The sequence below is a fragment of the Schistocerca piceifrons genome, chromosome 2 (genome assembly GCF_021461385.2).
Source record: "Schistocerca piceifrons isolate TAMUIC-IGC-003096 chromosome 2, iqSchPice1.1, whole genome shotgun sequence".
In the NCBI taxonomy this organism is placed as follows: domain Eukaryota; kingdom Metazoa; phylum Arthropoda; class Insecta; order Orthoptera; family Acrididae; genus Schistocerca; species Schistocerca piceifrons.
The window spans coordinates 1,098,235,476-1,098,261,002 of NC_060139.1; the positions used below are offsets into that span (position 1 = coordinate 1,098,235,476).

The 25,527-nt window shown below is 43.1% G+C and overlaps 1 protein-coding gene across 1 annotated transcript in view; it reads left to right on the top strand.

Moving 5' to 3' along the window:
* LOC124776158 (dynein axonemal heavy chain 3) overlaps positions 1 to 25,527 on the top strand; it is a 1,197,897-nt gene that overhangs the window by 173,500 nt on the left and 998,870 nt on the right. The window contains exon 15 of the mRNA XM_047250998.1: positions 11,688 to 11,899. Coding sequence (XP_047106954.1) covers positions 11,688 to 11,899 — 212 coding nt within the window. The remainder of the gene's footprint in view (positions 1 to 11,687; positions 11,900 to 25,527) is intronic.

Genomic DNA, 25,527 nt, shown 5'->3' on the forward strand with positions numbered 1-25,527 from the left:
CTGTGCTGGGGATAGCAATGGGCTGTTCTGAGCCATCCTCATTCCTTTGAGCCAGGACTGACCCAACACCATAGGCCAAAGCATCAGCCACCACAACCAAAGGCACTCCAGAGCTACAGGCGTCTGGCAAGGCGCTGACTTGAGCATAGTTTTCAATTTGAGAAAAGCTTGATCGCAGCTTGACCCAGTTGAAAGCCACCCCTTTGTGACACAAGCAGTTGAGGGGCTGTGAAATGTCAGGAGCCTGGGGTAAAAACTTGCCCAAAAAAACCCTGGTGGTCAGGTAAATCCTTGGGGCAGGGAAGGGAGTTGATGGCCACGATGTTGCGATCCGACGGACGAATGCTGTCTTTACTGAGCCAGTGCCCAGGTATTCGACTTCTGGTTGAAAGAAGCTACACTTTTCCATCTGACAGTGTAAGGCTATGACCCCCAGGGTGTGAAATAAGGTACTGAGGTTTTAAAAATGCTCGCGGCATGTACGGCCAGTGACCAAGATGTCATCGAGATAATTGACACAAGCAAGGATGAGCTGTTTGAGCTGCTCCAGGGACCTCTGGAAAATTGCCAGCACCGAGGAAATACCAAATGGAAGGTGCTTGTATTTATCCAATCTGAAAGGCATGTTGATGACAACGATGTTTTGGGTTTTCTCAACTAAGGTAATTTGTGGTAAGCCTCCACCAGGTCGATCTTAGGGAAGTATTTGCCATGTGCAAGTTTGGAGAGAAAGTCTTCTTGCTGGACATGGGATACATTTCAATGAGGGACTGTGCATTGATTGTAACTCCGAAACCCCACATAGGTGAAGGGAGCCATAGGGTTTCCTGATCACCACTAATGGGGATGCCCAAGCACTTGCTTCCACAGGCTCAATGATGCGAGCAGCCTGCAGTTGATCAAGCTCTTGCTTGACTGCTGGACGAAGGCGACCAGAATGGGTCGAGCCCATAAGAACAGTGGCTGAGCACCTGGCCGGAGAGGAATGTGCTCCTGGAAGTCAAAAGCACACCCTAAGTCAAACAGAAACAGAGAGGCGTAGGCCGAGCACAGATCATTGAGGTCCTGGAATGGGACGGCAGTGGAAACGATCTTAACTTCATCAGAAATTGAGAAGCCAAACAGTGTGAAAGCATCGAGGCAAAAATGTTTGAAGCCAAGGGATGTTCAACTACCAGTAGAGTCAGGACTCAGGGAACGTGTTTATAGGTGACCTGGACTGAGAACTGCTCATGGAGGGTGACAGAACTGTCACTGTACGCAATGAATCGTGAGAGGTGGGAGACAGCTCCAGGCATCCCGCTCATGTATACATCACCAGATTGATTAAGGAGATGGTGGCCCCCATATTGATTTGGAAATGCACATCCGCTTTAAAAACGTGGAGTGTGAGGAACAACTTCCACATCAATGGGCTGTCCAGTGGAATGACTGATTGCAGCATGTGCAAGCTAGCCTGATGTCCCATGGGTAGCGGATGGAGCAGCTGCAACAGACAGATCGGAGATGGCCTTCTTTCTGACAGAGCGTGCACGTCTTCCAGTGATGGGATCAATCTGCATGAGAGTGGGCAGAAAAGCACCGCAGGCAAGACAGAAGTGACCCACGTGACCACCAGCGAGTGGTGTCCGGCAGCTCCAAAGCCACAGGGAGTTCTGACGAGGAAGAGTCTCAATGACATTGCTCTCTGCAGGCTGTACCATGCTGATGGTGCGAGGGCGGCCATCTGTGGTCTCGCCATGACACTCTTGTTAGCTGCTTGCGTGATTTCAAAGGAGTGGGCTATGTGCAGCATGTCTTCTAACTAGGGGTTATCAAGTTTCAGTGCAGCTGTGCGGACCTCTGAATCGCTTGGCAGTTGAATGCCAACATCATGAATCGAGGAGACTGCATACGACATCTTACAATGCTGATTGGTGCAAGGGAAGTGGCATTTGCATCTGGAGACCCTGCAAGTCCATGACACAAGAACGGTATGACTGACTGGGCTGTTTATGGGACTGGTGGTACTCAAGCCGAGATGCCATGGCATTGGGATCACTGATAATAGTTGTTGGTCATAAGCATACACATCTTCTTAAAGGAGGGAGCCATGGGGTCTGACAATAGTGCCAACTTGCAGAGCAGGAAGAATGTGTCTCGCGATGCCCAGAACTAGAATAATGACCACTGTAGGGATTCATCTGTGACCTGAAGTGGAGTGAAGTATTGTTTCAGATTATGCAAGTACATTTCCTAGTCTTCCTTATCATCGTTTCAGAAACCGGGACACCCAGGAGCTGGTGCAATGTGGCATCCTGTGCTGTTACTTTGTCCATCAGCAACTGCAAGGATTGCTGTAAGACATCTAACTGGTGCTGTTGCTGTTGCATGAGCTGCTGCTGTTGCTCCAGGAGACAAACCAACTTAGCCTCCATACCACCAAACCCTTTACCTTGTCGCCAATGTTATAGCCACAAGCGACTGGCAAGTGGTGCGCAGAAGAGAATGGAGACACAATGCCGCCAGGTGTGGGGGCTGAGGAGGTATCGCTAACAATGAACAGACAGGACAGATGAGCAAGTAGGGGACGACAGATACTATGACTGACCAGCACACAACACGAGGCAAGCAAGGAAGAACAGAGGTGATAAACACGGTGAGACAACAGTGCAGGAACACTCCAAACAACGATACATAACTGGAACACAATAAGGCCGAGATTTACACGCGAACTACTGTGAGTATCAGACTGTCAGGGTAGTGCCGCGCGGACACCTAAATACACGAGCACGGGATATGTGATTGGCCGTGGACTTCATGTGGTACAGAGAGTGGCACACTTGCATGGCGAGGCTTGTGTGCAGGCACGTGCTGGAGTACTAAATCCCCAGTGGGTGTCCAGGTCCATACCCTCTGGTGCACATTCAACTTCTGCGCTTTCCGACACCAGAGAAACAGTGCATTGGAGTTCTCTATTAGAGTGATGACTTGACTGATGTCTATTGGGTAATGAAAAAGGTCAATGCCTTCCTGATGCCTATGTGCACTCTTTTTCTCGTGTTTGGTAGAGTAGTGCCTCCATCAATGAACAAAGCAGGCTATGAAGTCATCACTGTCTGATCATACCATTTTTGCAGTGGAGCTCCATGCGATCCTGAAGGCACTGGACTGGATGAATCGTGTTTGGGGCAATCGATTTCTCCTCTGGTCTGATTCTCTTAGTGCCTTATAATCATTTCAGAATCTGTACCCAACTAAGGAGATGGTCCAGCTGATATATGACCAACTGTATTTGCTCCAATGGCGAGGTAAGGAGGTGTCCTTCTGCTGGGTGCCTGGTCATGTAGGAATATGGGGCAATGAACAGGCCGATCGGGCTGCCAAGGAAGCCTGCAGAGAGCAGGATGTGGTTCAGTGTCCTATTCCCTTGCAGTCTGTCATTTCTGCACTCCACAAGAAGTGCACGGAGTTGTGGGAGGAAGAATGGCTGGCGGTGACGGCCAATAAAATGTGGTTGGTGAAGTCAACAACTTGGCCGTGTCATTCCTCCTGCCAGTCGCTCAGGCTGGAAGAAGTGACCCTCATGCGTCTTCGGATCGGGCACTGTCCTCTCACACGTAGCTTTCTATTACGGCAGGAGGATCCACCATTTTGTGATGCTTGTGGTGTGCACATCTCTGTCCGCCACATTTTAACAGACTGCATTTTATACCGTGATGCAAGGGCAGAAGCACAAGTTGTTGGGGATCTGCCCTGTGTTTTAGCTAATGATGAGACTTGTGTGTCTAGGGTTTTAAAGTTTTGTGATGTGTCTGGCCTAAACTTTTAGGGTGGAGGTTTTAGTGTATTGCAGAGTGGCTGACTCCTCCCCTCCTCCCCTTTTTTCCTTGCGGTCAGCCAGCCATTTCCATTTGCTACATTGTTTTAGCTCCCTCTCTCATTTTCCTCCTGTGTTGTCCTTGTTTTACTGCTGGCACCCTGCTTCATCCCATGCTTCGGTATGGGTGAGAACATATTTTTCAATGATAGTTACCCGTGTTTTATGTTCTGTTTTATATTCCTGTTCTGGGGTTTTTCTTGACACCCGTCTCTCTATGTTACTGAGCAGGCACTGAAGACCTTGCCGTTGTGTGCCCGTACAACCCTCTGCATCCACCATTCGTCCGTACGTTACAAACCCAATGTGCTGCTACCAGTATCAGTATTACTACCACACTCGAATGTCCTGTTGAAACGAGGCCAACTGTGTTACTTTTGGTAAGGATGATCGTTAGGGCGATTGCTCACCTCCTTCCTGCTGTATCAATTGCAATGGCAATTATCCAGACTCATCCTGAGAATGTCCCATATATCTATATGAGGGGGCCATCCAGGAGACCCAGATGAAGGGAAAAGTGCTTTATGCTGTCACTTACAAGTTGTTGGCAAGTCAAAAACCATCCATTTTCCTGTCTGGCACTTACAGTACCATTCTTGCTACATCTCGCTCCATGAACAACACGGCAACACAGACTGGTACTCAAGCCGAGATGCCATGGCATTGGGATCATCCAGTGTTACAGTAGCATCACCATATCCTTCTCCTCTAGCTGTGCAACAAGCCACCAAATCTTCTCCTCCAGTGGTGAAATCAGCTGCTACACAACCAGCAGCCCGTAAAGTTCAGAAGGAATACTCATCTGGGCAACAAACATCTGAGTCTTCATCTGCCAACCACAAAGGCTCCAAGAAATTAAACAAAGGCAAATGGTCTTCTCGTCTGCTGACTCAGACCCTCTTCAACAGTGTCTCTGTTTCATTGATACGCAATGCCAACCGTTTTTCTGCCTTGGACCCAGTGAGGATGCCTACGCCTCTGTAGATGTTGTGATACAGGATCCTCCAGGCTCTGCACCCTGTAGGCTGGCACTCAGCAGTTACTGAGGTGACAGCCCTTAATTTTTTCTCTCCTGCCCTTTCCCCATCATGACTCTCCTCCACTGGAATCCAGTCCTAGAAGCATCATGACAAACAACAACAGCGAATGTAATCCAACCATTACCAATACTACTTGATTCGGATGATTTAGCAACAGAAAAATTCAATTTCAGACCTAAAAAGTATTTAGGACCTGACAATACAGATATACTAGCAATCTTCTTCATATTGGTGACCTTCTTACTGGTACCAGGTGCTGGAACGGAACCATAAGTGCCAGAAATATTCAACAAATCTTTGTAGACCAGCATACGTCTGCGGCCGATTCGTTTATATAAGATAATAGAACGGGGCCGGTTACGTCAGCGTGCGCTTGCGTCATGAGCTATAAATAGCTGCTGATGCAACTTCGCGCATTCATTATATGAATAGCATCATTTTACAATGGGTCGCCGCTTTGGATATCGCCGTCGCAGACGTATGCTGGTCTACAAAGATTTGTTGAATATTTCTGGCACTTATGGTTCCGTTCCAGCACCTGGTACCAGTAAGAACGTTTGTGGCATTAGATCCGATGAGAAGGACTTGCAGCTGCTCATGGAATCGCAGCGTCCACTTGTTTTCTGCCTCCAGGAAACTAAATTTTGTCCTTGCAAGTGCTTTGACCTCTTCCGTAACACTGCTCAGTATTGACAGCAGAGCTCTTTTCTCCGTGTATCAGGCCACATGTACATCCAGCAACACAGGCTTTTCAATTGTTTCATCTGCTTCGATTCTCCCAGTGTCCTCCAGAACATCTGGGCACTGTACACAGTTCACCTCTTAGTGCGATGGGACCAAAAAAGCTTCCTGCTCACTCTTGAGGGAGCCATTGTGTTATTTATGTGGGTCCGTGATCACGTTGGTCTGGCAGGAAATGAGGCTGCTGATGCTGCTGCCAGTGGCCCGCTATTCATCCATTTCTCCGATGATCTCCGTGTTGCTGTCTGTCAGCAGGTGGTGTCTTGTCTTCCCTTCACGGGAACAAGCTCCGGCAAATTAGACCTCTTCCAGGAGCTTGGCCTACCTCCTCTCGGGCCTCTCACACGAGGAGATCATTTTAGCCAGGTTGCATATTGGACATTCATTTTAACCATTGCCGTTTGTTAAGTGGTGAACCTCCAGTGCTCATTTTCATGAATGTTTGACAGTTCGCCATTTCCTGACCAAATGCCCCCTTTTTTTAACCAGTTACATACTGTTGTTTGTTTGCCGCCATTTTAGCAAATGACGCAAGGTCTTTCGACCACATTCTACTCTTTATGCATTGTAGAAATATGGCAAAGGACATTTAATCTTTAGTTCGGCACTTCTATTGTCTCTATGGTGTATTTTGTTGAACTTTCTAAAAGAGGAAGTCCCTGTTCTAAGTTCTCTATCTTTCCATCTGTTGGGTTTAATGAGTAGTCGCCTTTAATTCCATTTCTTCTTAGTGTTCTATGCTTCTGACATGAGCGCATATGTCCATCTCTCTCTCTCTCTCTCTCTTTCTCTCTTTTTTTTTTTTTTGCCGGCTAAAACAAATCAGACAAATAAACAAACAAAAATCTGACCATCCGTTTGCCAGGGGTGGTCAGGGCATGGCCTGGTGTTGAACCACTGAGGCAGGGCTGACTGATTGTGGGTGTAGGCATGGCAGTTCTGGATGGCGTGTTCAATGGCAGCATCAAGCCCTTGCCAATACACATGATGTTGCACAGTAGCTGTCATTCTCTACATTCCCCAATGTGCAGTTTGGAGAAGATAGAATATTTTGGGGGTGGAATGTGGGGAATATTTTGGGAATGTAATATGGGAGTAATAACGGCGTGGCATTCAGCAGTGTCTGAAGCCAACAAGATGATCCCTTCAGCAACATTAAGCCTGTGCTGTAAGGAAAAATAAGTGCACCATTCCGGATGGTGTCTTTAGGCAAGAGTTCTGGGCAACACCGCTCTCCAGCAGACGACACTCCGCAGAGGAGAGTTTCAAGGGCCATTTGCTTTGCTATTTCATACGTCATAATCAGAAATTTGTCAGGCATGTGACACAGGTTTGTATCTAAGGGAAAATACAGCATTTCATGCCCATCAAATTCAGCATATGATGCTCACAGCAATCGGGAAAGTGTGTCTGCGTTGGAGTGCTTTCTGATGGGCAAATAATGGATCTAATAGGTGTATTTATTGAGGTACAAGTGTAGCAGCTTAAACTTCCAGATACCTTTTATGATAGCCAAATTTTTCCTTCCCAATTTACAAATAATTCTGCTGTGATGCATCTAATATTCTAGATGGTGTTGCAGTGGGCTGTTCTGTTCTATTTGCTTACTTGTGGGACAGCACAGCACAAACACCACAGTCCAATGCATCTGTGGTCGGCATCAGGTACATGCTGGGATGGAACATTGCTACACAAGGGAAGTTTTTAAGTTGAATGAGATGTTTCTGGCACCTTGATTAAGCTGCTCAAGATATCTTTGAAATATTGCGGGAGGGCTTGCAACCCTAAATGGCAACCTGTTATAACGATACATTGTGAATGGCATATTAAGCATTAAAAACTGTTTCATCTGATCATTTACAGGCAGTTGAAAGTAGGCATCAGTGAAATCTATCTTTGAAAAATATAAAGGGGTAAGGGTAATGTGTGACACATGGGCTTCAAGGAGAGTCAGCATTATGTGATGTTTCGGCTCAAGTAGTACCAGGTTAGTCGGCATAATAGAGGGGTGTGCTTGGGCTCATTGTTTTCCCCTACAGTAACAGCTTAGTTACAGCAGAGAGATGGATTGCACAACACCGTATGTTCCTTCTAGAGATATTCTGTAAAAATGCAGACTCTCTGACCACCACTCAGAGGAAGTTCCATCTCCAGTTCAACATTCCACGTAATGGTGCAATTCCACCTTGCAGTACCATTCTGCTATGAGTTAAGAAGTTTTGCAAGGCAGGTTCTGCACTGAAGAAAAAACTGAGAGGTAATGCAGTGATGGCTGTGTCACCTGAAAATGTTGAAGTTGTGCATCATGCAATTTGACAGAGCCACAACCAATCTATGAGACTACACACACAGTTATCAAATTCGTCCGTGTGATGCATTTTACACTGTCTAAATCTTCATCCCTAAACAATTGTGGTTGTTCAGGAGCTGAAGCCTCAAGATTTTGTGAGAAGGAGATGTTTTGCTGAAGCAATGAAAGAGATGTTGGAGGAGAACCTGGAATTGTGATTTTAATATCAGATGAGGCTCGTTTTTATCTGAGTGAAAGTATTAATACACAAAACAGTTGTTATTGGTCTCCAAACAACCTTCAGCAACTGCACAAATACCCACTGTAACGGGGTTACACTGTGGGGTGGATTCAAGAAATTTGGTGTCATAGGGCATTATTTTAGAAGAAACTGGGAGAGCCATCACCGTGAACTGGGAGTGATATTTGACTTCACATGATTTTCTCATCCCAGCTCCATCACTATGACATAAATTGATGAAATGTTTGGTGTAACAGCTCACACTTTCTGTAAGCGTGTCAGAAGAAAGGCGGTTGTTTCCGGGGAAAGTCATATCTGATGAGATTGCCCTGCTCTCCAGACTGTACTCTATTTGACTTTTCCTTGTGAGGCTTCCTCAAGAATGTAGTGTGCATCTGTTAGTCATGTACTGTGCTTCAATTAAAGGATACCATCGAGTGACAGAGTTGTGCTGTACCCCGTAAAATATCAGAGAGAGTGACAAACTATGTGCAGAGAGTCGACGAGTGTGCTGAAGAAGAGGGCTGGTACTTAAAGGACATTATCTTTCACAAATATTATATGAATGTGCAGTTTCTGTCAAAATTAACATATAAAATGTGAACTGATATTCATTGTGTATCTTTTGAAATAAGATACGTGCTATATCTGAAAATGTCACTGTGTCTTATAAATTCAAAAACTGTCACGCAGCACTAACTCTCCCTGTACATGAAGAATGATGCAATAGATACATACAACCTGCAAAGAAGAAGGTGTAAATCATGTAATGTTCTGTGTAAGAAGTTGTCAACAGAAATTAGTACATAAATTCCTAAATTTGCTTGTGAAATTGAATTGTGAACTATTAATTTGCTTGAGTACATTATGACTTTCCAGAGATGCAGAAGTTTAGAGATCAATATATGATCGTTTATGTTATACTCTGTTGGAATTAATAAATAATATAGTAAATTTTGTGTTTTATATACTACAAGAACAATTTAAACAATCTGAATGTCTATTTTGAATTGGTTTACAATGCAAAAGAATGGAAGGTAGGAAGACGAAGAAGAAGAAGCTTTTTTAAAACTAAAGCATTGTTATGATAACAGAAAGTCCTAGGTGAAATATGCATAGTGCAAGGAGGTAATGTAACAATTCATCGAATAGTTGAGAAATGCTTAGTAGTCAATAGACACAAACAAGTCTGATGAATCCTTCTTCAGAGCTATAAAGTGCACTTAAACACCAATAATTAGTCTTGCCAGGGCTGTGGGAGTAAGTGTTTGGGTGTCTGTGTGGTTGTGTGTGAATGCTAGCGCTTGAATGCTAGTGTAAATGCTAGTGCGTGAATGCTAGTGTGAATGCTGTTTTCTATTACGTGTTACTGTGCTCCACACATCAATCTGCTGTAGCCGAGTGGTTGCCTTTCCCTTGTTTTTTGTATTGCTCCATCCAGAAATTTCCATTATTCTAATACATACGTACCTGTGAATTCCTGCTGGGCCACATTGTCCTGGCTGACTATATTGTTAAGTTTTTATAAGGCTTTTAATGTAAGCTATTCAAAAACAACCTATATGGACAGCATTTGAAAGAAAAGAGAGAGCGACATTTACAAGCTGCCTAATACAGAAACAACTGTGCAGGTCTAAGAGACAAGCAAAACGAAAAAGACGATAGCTTTATGACCTCTTGAAATGAAATGTCGTGTGGCTAGGGCCTCCCGTCGGGTAGACCGTTCGCCTGGTGCAGATCTTTCGAGTTGACGCCACTACGGCGACCTGCACATCGATGGGGATGAAATGATGATGACTAAAACAACACAACACCCAGTCCCTGAGCGGAGAAAATCTCCCACCCAGCCGGGAATCGAACCCGGGACCTTAGGATTGACATTCTGACACGCTGACCACTCAGCTACCGGGGCCAGACTATGAAACGTCCCCTTAGAACTATTTATACACGAGACTTCCCCCTTAGAACAATTATACACGACTGTGCTTAACCTGGCACACAATAATTTTAGCGCAACGCAATCTGACTTTCAAGAATCCCTACAAAAGAATGGCCCTGACTAACATTAAACTATACCTTCCAGAAATCACTTACCTCACAAAAATCTTCGCTACTCAAGCTACTGCAATACAGCGAGCGCCACTACTGCCAGCTAAATAAAAGATTCAAACTACTGAGGGCACTAACTACTGATAGGGATAGTTAGCAAATGAAAGATATTAATAGAGAACAAACAATGTATTTACCTTAATATCATCACAAGTCATAATATGTATATCAGTTCATGACAAATTACAAACCTCCGCCATCTCTCTCCCCACATCCACCACTGCTGGCGGCTCACCTCCAACTGCGCAACGCTACGCGCTGTTCACAGCCAGCTGCCTAACACTACAATGGCGAGTATTACAACAGTGCAAAGCAGACACAGACTGCCCACAGCACAGCCAGTGATTTTCATACAGAGGTGGCGTTACCAATAAAAAAACCTAAACAGCCTACTTACAACTATGACCTCTTAAAAATTCATGTATGCATTTTCATAAGTATTTATATTAGAAACTAAGTAAAATAGTTGCTTGTCACAACTTTTGCTCAGAAAACGATGTTCTCTGTTGCCTTAAGGTGCGTTACATAGAGTCATCATGCTAGTCAACTTGAGTGAGGGTGAGTGAACGAGTGTAATTTTGTAGCTTCGCTCTCATTGTGTTATAACAAGTTTAGACTTTTTTTTAAAAACATTTGCAAGGTTGCTGGTAACATCATGTTGAGTGTCCATAAACTCCAAACACACACACACACACACACACACACACACACACACACACACACACACACAAATCTTAAACAATGTATTATTTATACTTGACATTTTACAGACTATTGTCTGCAGACACTGAAGTGGTTAAGAATGAGATCAAGACAATCCAAAAGTGTTGTTGTATGTTCTCAGCAGATTTATAAAAAAATCCTCATATATTAGCCTGAGTCAAAGTTTAGGCAGTAACTCATAACCATTTGTAATCCACATTTGCTCCATTCTCATCTCATTTGGAAACTCTCATCTCCAGCTATACATGGCACCACATCATTGTCACTTACAAGTTAGATTGTGATCAATTTTGTGGCCACCAGATACTGTATGTCTGTCCAACCCTTCAGTTACTTTTTGTAGCATACCAGTAAGCATTTATGGTTCTTCCGTATATATCCCACGGTCTAAGTAAGCCCATTAATTTCAAAGCTGTAGAAACTATATCCCGAACAGTGGTTAGATTTTTGTGGAAGAAACTAACTTCAAGTTGAACGTGTTCTATAATGCAGGGACAGTAGTTTCATACATATACACTGCTAGGTTTAAAAATGCTGTTAAGTTTTAAATTGAAAGGGATCATATGTATTTTACAAATTTTTTGTAGTTTCTGATAGTTTACAACTCAAAAGTGTGCGTATGGTAATGTAATAATTGCTATTTGAGTCACACTTACATGTATTAATGTATTGATTTCTTTTAAGGTCCATTCTTGCAATTGGATGCAGATTCAATAACAGAAAAGGTTGATGAAATGTGGCGTCTGCTGTACAAGTTAGCTAAAACATTATATGACTTACGTGGAGCTAAACGAGTGGCAGAGATGGTGCGAGCCAAAGTTGAAAAATTTAAACAATTTCTTCCCGTTCTTTCAACAATATGCAACAAAGGAATTCGAGAAAGACACTGGAAACAGGCAAGCATCATTTTCATTATTGTTCTAAAATGTTACAAAAATGTATGTTGATGTGAAGGAACATTTTTCACTGAAATTGTGATATTGGGAATTTAAACTTACAGTTTACACTCTCAGTTATTTAACTAATCTTACATTTCATTTTCGAAATAGTGCTAATCATACCTTGTCATACCCAAATTTGAAGTCCACATGAAATGTGAAAACTCAGGCCATGAACTTGCACTCATCTCAAGAGTTCACTCACACACATGTGCAGTATTTTCCATGTTAATTAACTGATAAAAGTGAGTAGCTGCTTATAAGGGAAAAATATTGCAGCTGCATAGTATAAAAATGTTTTTCAAAATCACCGTCATGAGACTACAATTATTACAATTACAAAAAGGTATGTCTTCATTCTTCAAATATAATTGTATGATGATCCATCAAAATGGCTGTGACAGTATTATGAAAAGGATAGTTGCAGCACACCATATGGTGGAAATGCTGAGTTGCAATAGGCACAACAAAGAGACTGTCACACAAAAAGTCTATGAACAGCAGTGCATGATGGGAGAAGCAATTGGGTGGGGGTAAGGAGAGAGGCTTGGGGCGGGAGAACGAGGGATAGCAGGGTAAGCAGGTAGGGGATGGTAAAGTGCTGCTGGGGGAGCGGGCAGGGACAAGGTGGAGGGAGCATAGGGCAGTTCAATGCAGAGAAGAAAAAAAGAGACTGGGTGCATAGGTGGAATAGAGGGCTGTTTAGTGCTCGAATGGGAACAGTGAAGCAGCTAGGTGGATAAGGACAATGACTAACAAAGGTTGAGGCTAAGAGGGTTATGGGAACGTAGGATATATTGCAGAGGGAGTTCCCATCTGCACAGTTCAGAAACACTGGTGTGACGGTGGGAAGGATTGAGATGGCACCAATTGTGAAGCAGTCATTGATATAAAGAATGTCATATTGGGTGGCATGCTCAGGAACAAAGTGGTCCAGTTGTTTTTTGGCCACAGTTTGTTGGTGGCCATTAATGCGGACAGACAGTTTGTTAGTTGTCAAGCCCACAGAGAATGCAGCACAGTGGTTGTAGCATACCTTGTAGATAACATGACTAGTTTCACAGATAGCCTTGCCTTTGATGGGATAGGCGATGTTTGTGACCAGATTGGAGTAGATGGTGGTGGGAGAATGTATGGGACAGGTCTTGCCTCTAGGTCTGTTACAGCGATGTGAACAATGAGGCAAGGGATTGGGAGCAGGGGTTGTGTAGGGATGAACTAGGATATTGTGTAAGCACAGTGGGTGATGGAGGGTCATTATGGACAGAGGGGGAGGGGGGGGGGGATAATGGATAGAACATTTTTCATTGCAGGGAACGAGGAGAGGTAGTCAAAACTCTGGCAGAGAATGGAATTCTGTTGCTCCAGGCCTGGGTGGTACTAAATAATGAGGTGAATGCTCCCATGTGGCTGGATGGTGGGACTTTGGAAGGTATTGGGTGACTGGAAAGATAGGGGATAGGAGACCTATTTTTGTACAAAGTTGGGGGAGGGAAAGGGGGAGTAATTACGATCTGTAAAGGCCTCAGTGAGACCAACAGTGTATTTTGAGAGCGACCATTCGTCACTGCAGATGCGACAGTCATGGGTGGCCAGATTGTATGGAAGGGACTTCTCGGTATGGAATAGCTGGCAGCTGTTGAAGTGGAGGTGCTGCTGGTGGTTGGTAAATTTGTTATGGACAGAGGTACTGATGTAGATATCCTTGAGGTGGGGAGGTCAACATTGAGGAATGTGACTTTTTGGGGTGAGTAGTATCAGGTGAAGCGAATGGGGGAGAAGGTGTTGAGGTACTGGAGGAATGTGGATAGGGTGTATTCACCTTTGATCTAGATCACAAAGATGTTAACAGTGAATCTGAAGTTGGTGCAGGGTTTAGGATTCTGGCTTTTTAGGAAGGATTCCTCTAGATGGCCCATGAGTAGATTGGCCCAGGATGGTGACATGTGGATGACCCCAGATTGTTTGAAGATAATGCCTTGGTTGTTGTTTTGGAATCTGTCAGGCACTGCGAAAGGTACTGTTCCCTAGCAGTAAGGCCGTGGCATTGTTCTGTTAGTGTAAGGGAAGATGGCGTCAATAGTAATGATCAGGGCACTGGTGGTAAAGGAACAGGAACTCTGGAAAGTCTTTTATATATGAGGGTAGGTTGTGGGTAATAAGCTGAAGCTGTTGGTCTATGAGTGCTGAGATTCAGTCAATGGGGGCACAGTAACCAGCCACAATTGGACATCCTGGGTAGTTGAGTTTATGGACTTTAGGAAGCATGTAGAAGGTAGTGCAGGGAGTGGTAGAGATGAGGAGAGAGATGGACTTAAGTGAGATGTTCTGGGATGGGCCTAAGGATTTGAGGAGAGACTGGAGATCCTGCTGGATATCTGGAATGTAGTCCTTGTGGAAGTGTTTGTAGGTGGATGAATCTAACAGCTGGTGGGGTCCTTGCGGCAGGTAATACTTGTGGTTTAAGACAACAATGTTGGAGCCTTTGTCAGCAGGTAGGATTAAAAAGTCAGGATCAGTTTTTAGTGGTGGATTGCAGTTCTTTCTGTGGATGTAAGGTTAGTTTGTATGTTGAGGGATTTGAGGAATGATGGTGAGGCGAGGTTAAGAAATTCTGCGAAGTTAACAGGGGGTGATTTGGGGACTGGGGGAGGAGCACGGTTGGATGGAGGAGTAACTGAGTCAGGCAGGGTTTAACATTGGTCCTTGGTTGAGTCTGATGGATAGGGTTGTTGGCAAAAAAGTGTTTCTGCTGTGGGGACCGGGAGAAGGAGAGAAGGTCTTTAACAAGTCTGGTTAAATTTGGGAGTGGGGCAAATGGCGAGGCCTTTGGAAAGGAATGCTATTTCTATGGGGCTAAGACTTTTGGAGGAAAGGTTTTATGACTGTGTTTCGGGTCTGTTTAGATTCTGGATTCTGTGTGGTGGTGGGAGGGAGTTTTGGAGGGTGGGGCAAAAGTAGTAGGTCTGTGAGACAGGTTTTGTCAGTTATGAGGGCATGTAGGAGGAGTTTGGAGGTGGACAGTGGTAGTCCATGGTGGGAGCAGGAAGTGAGCAAGGTGGAGAATTTTTTGAGGTGACATTGTGCATGTTGCTCTAGTTCCTGGAGCGCAAGAGTTTCAGTGTGTGTTATGGGATCCAGGAATTTGGGATTGCATAGTTGGAGAATTTTACAGATGGAGAGAAAGTATTGCAAGAAGGTTTGGGCTTGATTGACATTGTTTTGCAGGACTGTGTTTGTGAGGGTTAAGGATTCGTGGAACCCAAACAGTTGGAGGTCATTGTGGAAGGAAGGATGGCAGCCGGAGATGGCTAATTTGATGGCAAGGCCATTTGGGGGCTTCCATGGAACAAGTAACAATGCAGGAACAATATGTGGAACTGGGTTCTGACTATGGATAAGGAAACTTTTCTGTGTTGACACAGATGGAAGGAGCAAGGATCCATGCTGCTATAAAAATGGCGGAAAATACGTAAATAACATAGAATCATGTCCAAAAAATTCACAAAAAACCACCAAATATGTGAGAAAAATTATGAAAAGGGTGAAACGGATGAAATACGGGAAATCAGAGGGAATACGCCGATCGTGAGAGGTGAAAACCAACTGAAATGTACGTGAAGTCACACAGAGATCAACTAAAAATATATAAATAAAAAAAGGTTTTGTTGTGAGTTGCAGGTTTGTGGGTGGATAAATGTGAAGAAGGGGGACCTCAGGTTTGATTGGATTAGATGAAATTAGTAGGTGCGAACTGGAATAGAGAGGACAAGGAGTGGAGGGGTGGGGACAGGTTGGTAGGGCACAGGAAAGATGCACAAAAATACAGGAGAGTGATGCAGGGAGAGTGATCAATTTGAAGGTATAGAATTAATGATATTGGCGAGAGTAATATGGGACATAAGATGCTGCATCAACAAGTATCATGGTCTTGTAGCCATCTGTTGTCTGAGCCGAGACGGTTGATACAGTGTGGCTTGTAAGTAGAGTGTGCAGTGCAGTTTGTAAGGCAACATGACAAACACAGGAAAGAAGAGAAAGAAGGATGGACATTGAGTATAGTACTGCATTAGCAAATAGTGACAAAGAAAAACAGCACTGGGTTATGATTGAAGAAAAGCTGTCAAGCAAAATCAAACAACGAAAAACCCAGGATGGACTGTAACAATATTTTCAAAAGGATAGTTGCTACTCACCATACAGCAGAGATGCTGACTTGAAGATAGACACAACAAAAAGACTGTCACACAATAAGCTTTCAGCCAACAATGCCTTAACAAAGATGCTGTGACTTACGAACTGAGAAAGCGCTGGTAGATAGACACAATAAAAAACACACACACAAATTTCAAGCTTTCGCAACCCACGGTTGCTTCATCAGGAAAGAGGGAAGGAGAGGGAAAGACGGAAGGATGTGGGTTTTAAGGGAGAGGGTAAGGAGTCATTCCAATCCTGGGAGCGGAAAGACTTACCTTAGGGGGAAAAAGGGACAGGTATACACTCGCACACACATACATATCCATCCGCACATATACAGACACAGGCAGGCATATGTAAAGGAATGGGGTTATTGTGACAGGGTTTGTAGCTGGATGAATCTTACCTCTGACAGGGTCCTTCTGCCAGTTAATGCGTGTGGTTCAAGAGCACAGTGTTAGACCCTTTGTCAGCAGTTAGGATTATAAGGTTGGGATCGGTTTTTAGATGGTTAGATTAATTAATCTTGTGATTTTCATGCAGGTTTTTTGGATGATGAACTTGAGATGTTTCATGCTGTTACCTTGAGTTGTTGAACACAATCTGTCAACCACAATAAGTACACGTCAGTTCACCTTCTAAGTAATTCCCAGTCACTATTCTAGAAGTTAATTACTTGTGTGGAGATCAAATAAGAGAAAGACATTTGCAAAAATGTGAGTGAGCAGAAAAAGGTGAAATATCTTTTTGCGAAGTGTCACTCACTTTCAGTTGCTAATGTCACAGCATGACACACATCCATTTTAAATAGTCTGTCATGAGCTATGACATCTGTTTACCTATACATTTGGAATTGAAACTGTATATCAAAACCAGTGGTGTAAAATACAGAAATATACCACTAAGCTGTTTGCATCATGTAGTAGCTTGGACAGATAACAGCTCTCTTCCAGCACCCGTATGTTGCAACACAGTGAGGAAGTCTGAGAGAACGGTCATGTGGAACTGCATGGCAGGACCACACAAGTAATTAACTTCTAGAATGGTGATTGGGAATTACTTACAAGGTAAACTGACATGTACTCATTGTGGTTGACAGATTGTGTGCAACAACTGAAGGTAACAGCATGAAACATCTCTAGTTCATCATCCAAACAACCTGCATGGTAATCACAAGATGTGCAAGTGTGGTTAAATTAATTAATAATCTACAAGAAGAAATAGGTAGATGTGTGACATATGGAAGTTTGAGTCAGTCCATGGAACATGTTCTGGTACTCTTTAAGTGGCAAGACGACCACTCGTAGTAAGTGGGAAATCCGCGTTTGAGTCCCAGTGTGGCACAAATTTTCATATGTCGCTTTAGGTAGTACATATATACCATTACTGTTAAGTTCCATTTAGGAATATATTTCAATATTTTTTTTGCTATGCTTCCAGTGAAATTAGTGAATGTGAAACATAGGGTACTTTTATGCAGTGTAATACTTATATTATCTAATGTATCAAATAAATCACAACATTATCTGAAGGGAACACTAAACGCACATTGTAATAAAGTGCCAAAAGAAATAAAACTGTTTTCCATTACAGAAGAAACTAATTTCCCTATTGTTGTTACAACTGAGCCACAAATGGCTCGAATCTTCAACAGATTTGCTTCTAAATGAAAAATAATTAAATTTACAAACATATTTGTGTATTACAAAGTTGAGTGGAGTGTAAGAATGTGTGAATCATTATAATATTACCTTTAATTTTAATTCAAATGTGCCAGGCAGATTAACTCTTGTTACTTGCTTCACTACTCCTACACCTGAAGAAAATAATCAGATGAAGGTAACTGACATGCTGGCTCCTTGAAATTACATTATTTATAGACAGGGTAGGTTCTCAGACTCCTTCCTGTATGTCACTGAAAATTCATAGCCCCTTGTGAGAATTGTGAGACAGAAATTAATAGTGCTTGACGATCTCATGTATAGGAGCAGCTGGGGATCTCTGCCGGTCATCGGTAAATTGCTGGCATTATTTGCAACTTTACATGGAAGCTTTGTAAAGTGATCCAGTGCAGTGTAGTCATCATTTAGTTCGACATTTCGTAGCTGGGCAGCATATTACTTCAGTTATTGTTAAAAACGCCTCCCGACGTATCATAAGACTGTGATGCAGATTTGTCAGCAATCACGAATCAATTGTTCGAAGGTCCTACAGATGTCTTGCACATGTGTTGGAAATGCACCATCTTTAAAATGGAGCTTGTTTAAATATCTTTTCGCCACTGTATTGCATCCTTGAGGAAAATTACAATTTCTTCTCTTCAGTACTTTTAACACATTTGTCACAATAGCAAAGGAAAATAATATTGTCTTTAATGGTATTGAAGATCTGTACACTTCTGTTCTCGATCACATACCGTAATGGAGTGTGTCTCTCTGGCGATCAGCTGATTGGGTTACTAAACAGTTATTAAATAAAACGCCATATCCTAATACAGTCTCAGGAGCTGAGATATAACATCATTATTTTCAACACAAAATTATTATGTGTCAAGGGAAGTGCCTACCAAAAAAAGCAATAGACAGCAACAGAAATATATGTTTCTCATGCTTGAATGATGTGTTTATATTCTGAATTATACCCACATTAAAAGCATTTCTTCATGAATACGTTACAACTTACATCACTGAGTCAGTGAGATTTGACTGCTTTTACATATTTTACGATAATCAGTCATGTCACTTGATAATTTACTAATGCTTGGAACACAAAAAATATAATAACTATTTCATTAGTTAAACATAAAAGTAATTAAAAGTGAACTATTAATCTTACAGCTGGCTTCCTCGGCGCTAGGTGGTAAAAGAAGTAGGTACGAGTAAGGGATGGGAATGTGATGGGGACTGGATGGTGGGCAGAAGATGAGAAAAGCAAAGCACAGATGGGGAAAGGACTGTGCTGCAGTACTAAGTAGAACAGGAGATGCATATAGGTCTGGAGTGCTGACAGGGAAGACCCTGTGGGGGAGTTTACCACTGTAGCTACTGCGGTGAGAAAGCCCGGCTCTAAATCTTGAACTTCTGTTGGTTTCATTGTATGTCATCTCTAAGGAATCCTCACTGTGTTTGTTAGTTAAGAATATGTTAAGAAATTGAAAGGTTGTGGTGGAGTGTAGTTATCATACCATCATGCTGCCATTGTTGTAATGTGTGGTAAGCACCTGTTCCCCAGCAAACAATGAAAGCCTTGTAGTACAAGGAGCATTCAGCAAGTAAAGCAACACTTTTTTTCTGAAACCAGGTTGGTTTTATTTAGGATTCCAGTACACCAGGTTATTCCCCCTCCCTTCTGGCTACAATGTGACAGTCTTACACCACCTTACTGGGAGGGCCTGTATGCCCACACAGCACCACTCTCTTGGTCGACATCAGAGCCAGTGTTTTGCTGCATCAATAACTCTCCATCACACATATTCCACTTCCAGTGCAGTGCACCCTTCATCGGGCCAAACAGACGGAAGTCTGAAGGAGCAAAATATGGCTGTGGGATGGGTGATGAAGAACAGACTGATGAAGTTTTATGAGCTCCTCTCGGGTGTTCGGACTTGTGTGACACTTTTAATTGTCATGGAGAAGGAAAAGTTTGTTTTCATTCTTGTGACAGTGTACATGCTGAATTCTGTTCATCAGTTTGCTGTGTGGCACTGTACACTTCAGAGTTGATTGTTGCATCATGAGTGAGGTCATCAAACAGAATAACTCTTTTAGAGTTCCAGAACACCTCCCTATGACTTTACCAGTTGAGGGTGCTTCTTTGACGTTTTTCTTTAGAGGAAAGGTGATACGGTGCCACTCCACACATTGCCATTTGTTTTTGGTTCGAAGTGATCAACCAGTGTTTCACTGCCAGTGACAATGTTCGACAAAAAATTGCCACTATTAACCTAATAATGTGCAAGCAATTCCACACAGATTGTCCTTTGTTGCAGTTAAAGGTCTTCTATTTGGTGGAAAGGAACCCAGTGAGGACTCAGCTTTAAGTACCCCAACTGATGGACAAGTGTGTTAGCACTACGAACAGAGATGTACAGTTGAGCAGTGAGATGTTTGACTGTGATCCATTGATCACCTCAAATGAGTGTGTCTGCATGTTCCAGCATTGCAATAGTTACAGCTCTGTGTGACTGGCTGGCACATGAGAGACTGGTCAGGTTAGCGTGACAAAAGAAACTCAATGACAGCTCTCTGCTTGTAATGTAACTCTGTTACAGATACCATTTTGAAGGCTACATATATCGTTGCCACCTATCAGAACATTATGAAACTATAGAAGCTGCAGTGGGCGTATTCCGTGATGCCAGACAACAAATTACACATTTTTGCATTACTTACTGAATTCTCTTGGTAGCATTACTGCACAATATTTCTGCTTTCAATGGTTGGAAGTAGGGGACAATAAAATGGGAAATTGCAATTGAACACTCAGTATATGAACAGCACTCAATAAATGAGCAATGTAAGTTACTGTATGTTTGAACAGTAAATAAAAAAAAAAAATGATTAGCTTGAATAAATTTTGCAGGATAGAATGGTGAATGAAAAAAAAAACTATCTTAATGGCTTTTGCAGTTGTCTGAGGTATTGCTGTTGCTATACCAGTCATCTACTCCTATCAGCAATGGTTCTATTGCCATTTAAAGACCATCTACTCTTTGTGTGTATCTGTTTTAAAGTTTGTGCACATGACTTCCTGAATTCCTCCAGACACTTTGAGCTGAATGACACAAATGTGAAGTATCATTTCTTTGAAAATTATTGTTCCCTTTCCTACCTCATTCTTGACAAAGGCCCAGCTAATTTCAATGGTGTTGTATTTGCAGTATATCACAGGGAACCCCAGAAGTTTACTTTCCTTGTCTACTGAGTTCAATATACTTTCCAAAAGATAGTCTTGTGACCTGAAGTATGGTGGTGCATCTGCCAGTAGGCATCCATTAGTAAATTCCTCATATGCTGTGACGTAAGCTTTCCATCCATTCAGTGATAGAATCTGTCCTCCGTTTCACATATGGAATTTATGATACTGGATTTATCATCATGTTGTATTGAACCTGCTGTCCTCCATTTCACATATGGATTTTATGATACTGGATTTATAGTCATGTTGTATTCAACCTGATCTAAAGATCCACTCCTGGATGGAATTTGAGTTGTTTCTTTCCAGGCATTACACTCTCTAATACTTTGTTTGAGATATTCATTTACATTTTCTGGTGCATAAAACATATTTCTTTATGCTATTCATACCCCCTGGAATGATTTGCACCACACTAACTCTCATCAGTGTACTAAATAGTTTGTTTGTGGTTGGCAAGGGTCTTATTTGCCCCAAGAACTTATTTCTTTTCCTACTTTTCTATAAGCACAAGTTTTTTGTTGAACTTTTATTATCTGAACCCAGTTTTCAAATAGTGTGCCATTGGGTTGTTCCACTCATATCAGGAAAGTCTTTCACTTCAGTCTTCAACTTATTTTGATACAGGTGTTACTGTTGGAAATTGCTTTTCCACAGTGAAGTCATCAATTTCACTGCGTGAATTCTTCCAATACAAACTTCTGTTACCTTCCAGTGCTCTTTCTTTGGTGATAAAAGACATGAAGTATCTCTATTCTCTCCAAAGTCGCTTCACTGTACTTCTACTGATAGTACACACCTGGATCAAAGGTGAGGACACCCTATTCACATTCCTCCAGAACCTCAACAGTTTCTCCTCCATTCACTTCACCTGGTACTCCTTAACACAACAAGCTGCCTTCCTCAGTGTCGAAATCCACCTCACATATGGTTATATCGGTACATCCATCCTCGCAGAACCTACCAGGCACCAACACTACCTCCACTTGAACAGTTGCCACCCATTCCACACCAAGAAGTCTCTTCTCCACAACCTAGTCATCTACAATTGTCACATCTGAAGTGACGAGCAGCTCATTTCCAAATATACCGTGGGTCTCTCCGAGGGTTTCACAGATTGAGATTACCCTCCTGTCATATCCAGAAACAGATCACTTGTGCTTTGTCTCTCAAGTCACCCATCATCCTCCACACACACTCACTGTCCGGACACAGAGGAGTTCCCTGTCATGACTAATTACCAACCAGGACTGGAGAAACTGAATCATATCCTCCTCCAGCACTTGGCGTAATTCTCATTCAGCCCTGAAATGATAAGTATCCTATACGCCACCCCCCACCCCTCCTACATTGGTATCCTGCTTTCCACCCAAACTAAGCAATATCTTTATCCATTCCCATTCTACCTGTACTCCCAACCCCTGCCCCTTGACTCATATTCCTGTGAAAGAGCCAGATGCAATATCTTTCTCAGACACCATCCTCAAATTCTTTGTTTCCATAATAACCTTGGCCTCAGTGTTTGCTACTTATTGTCCTCTACCTATCTAACCTCTTCCCTGCTCCCAATCCAGCCTCACACACGCCGGTATCCCCAATACTCACCCCTGACAAGATTGTTTTTTACTGCTGACAATTCTTAATGCCTGCAGATTACATTTGTGTGTGTTTTTCCACATCTGAAGAATGACTTTGTCCAGAAGTTTTACTTTTAAATGCAATTTAACTGTGCCTGTTTATCACTCAGTGCTTTTCCTTATGCAGTGAGTAGCAAACTGTTGTGTTTCATATTAGTGTTATGACTTTGTGGAGTGGGTTAGTTGCTATTCACCATATAGAGGAGGCACTGAATTGCAGACAGGCACAATGAAAAAGACTGCTACGATATTGAGCTTTTAGACAGAGTCCTTCAGGGATGTGGTGGGGACAGGATGCGGCTAGTACTAGGTGCAGTGTTGATAAATGTTGAAAGACTATGCAGGGAGAGATTAAAGGAAGAGTAAAAGATTGGTGGGAGCATTGGTGGAATAGAAGGCACGCATAGTACCGGAGTGGGAGCAGCGAAGAGGAAAAAGTGAGCAGAAACAGGGACTAGCAAAAGTCAAGAACGAGAGTATTTTGGGAGCGAATGATATGTTGTAGGGAGAGTTCCAATCAGTGCAAGTCAGAAAATCAGGTTTCAGTAGGAAGGATCCCGACAGCATGGGTTGTGAAACAGTCGTTGAAGTGTAGCACACTGTGTTGAGCAGCATGTTCAGCAACTGGGTGGTCCAGATGATCCTTGTCCAAAACTTGATAGTTGGCTCATGCAGACAGACTGCTTCTATCATGCCCATGTAGAAAGTAGCACAGTTAAAGGCAAGTATTTTACATAAGTTCAATGGGCAACTGAATACCACTGTGGGAGGGGTGAAGAGGATAGTGGGGAGAATATTCCTCATTTCAGGGTGCAAAAAGAGACAGTCAAATCCCTGGTGGAGAATGTGATTTGGTTGCTCCAGTCCTGTGTGACACTGAGTCACGAGACAACTCCTGTAATCCCCTCTGTCCTCAATCCACCTATCACCATCAGTGCTCTCCTTGCGGCACTACGTGTGCCTTCTATTCCACCAATGCCCCTACTAGTCTTTTTCCTTCTCTGCTTTGCCCCTCCCTTTCGCCTCCTGCTTCCCTTCCTGCCCCCCTCCTCCACCTCAGCAACTAGCAGCCCTACCTTGTCCCCAAAATGTCCTTACATGCGCCCACATGAAGCCCGGCAACCACCACCCACCCTGGCATATTGCTTCTCATGCCAGACACAGTTTCAGATGCTTCCCAGCATTCAGAGACAGTGGTCATGTGAGTTTGCTTGTCCTTATGTGAATGTGTGTATGCTTTCCATTTTGGAAGAAGGAATTTGTCCAAAAGCTTAATATTTTAGCGGTCTTTCTCATCGTGCCTGTCTGCAATGCGATACCTACCCTTGATTGATGAGTAGGAGACTATCCTTTCCATATTGTTGTTATTCCATACAGGACATTTCATTGTTTTATTGTTTACAATTAATATTTAAGGTATCCACACCTTTTATGAATGTTAGCAGCTCATTGACAGTTGACCGACTGTTGTGACTCGCCAATCTTTCAAAGTGCTGCAGCACAGTTACGCGCGTCCTCTACATGCGACACTGTCTGCCAGCCACGCAGCAGCAGCGCCACCTAAGTCACCAGCCAGCCAGCGGCCGCTAGACTTGGACTCAGTTATGATTTGACTGTTAAAGTGTACACACATCTTACTCTGAGTCACAGCCTCAGTGACTTTCATGTATTGCGTCTTCCTTGAAATATATTTGTCCAACTTGAAGTTATAACAATTGGCGATGAGGTAGTGATTTTTCTTTTCCATCATTGACCCACATGTTCCATGGCTACTTTAGAGCAACTATTGCAAGGTCTCATCAAACAGCAAACGCTTCTCACAAATGCGATTCGTGATTTCGTCGCGGCATCAAATGCGGGGCGTCTCTCGTCGACATCTCTACCTACTTTTCCTCCTTACGACGAGACAGCAGAAGACTTGTCTGATTACGAAAAACGTCTTCGACAGCACATCTTGGCATTTCATGTCACAGATGAACAAACATGTAAGTCTCTATTCCTTTCATGGATTTCACCTCAAATGTATCGGTTGTTGTCGCAATTGGCTCCTTTGAAAGATCCTGTGTCTTTGTCCTTTGTTGAAATGTGCTCACTTCTGTCTGTCTATTTTCAAAAGCAAACGCATGTGGTAGCCTCTTGTGTTGCCTTTTATTGTTGTCAAAAACAACTGAATCAGTCTTATCGTGCTTGGGCTGCTGAACTTCACAGCCTCAGTAGAAAGTGTAAATTTGTTACTGAAGTTCACAAAGAATCATACGCCGATTCCATGGTACGGGATGCTATTATCCAATTGGTGTCTGACAAACAAGTTAGGCAACGTGCCCTTCAGTTGGCAAATCCGACTCTAGATGAAGTCCTATCCATCGCTCAGTCTTTTAAAATTTCTCGCGCCGCTGGGGCGCAAATAGAGGTATGGGGCGATGTTGGGGAAATATAACCTCTGTGCTATGTTGACGAAACGTGTGGCGTTTCCCCGCCGGCCGACGTGGCCGCAGTATGCTACCAAGTGCAGCCTCGGCCTAACTGTAAACAAACCTCTAAGAAACTGCAGCAAAACCCACGGCAACTTCCTTCACGTCCGCGGTGTTTTACGAAACATTCACGAGAAGGTTGTCCACAACGTTGGGCCATGTGATACAAATGCAAAATAAAGGGTCATGTGTCATCCGTTTGCAAATCCGACCGCATACATGATGTTCATGAACATGATGCTGATTCCGATTCTGTGTTGTCTGTCAATTGCACTTCTCCCTTTTCAGGGAAGTTATTCCTCACTGTCCAAATATTTGGTCGAGATGTTCGCATGCAGGTGGATATTGGTTATGCTGCCACTATCAT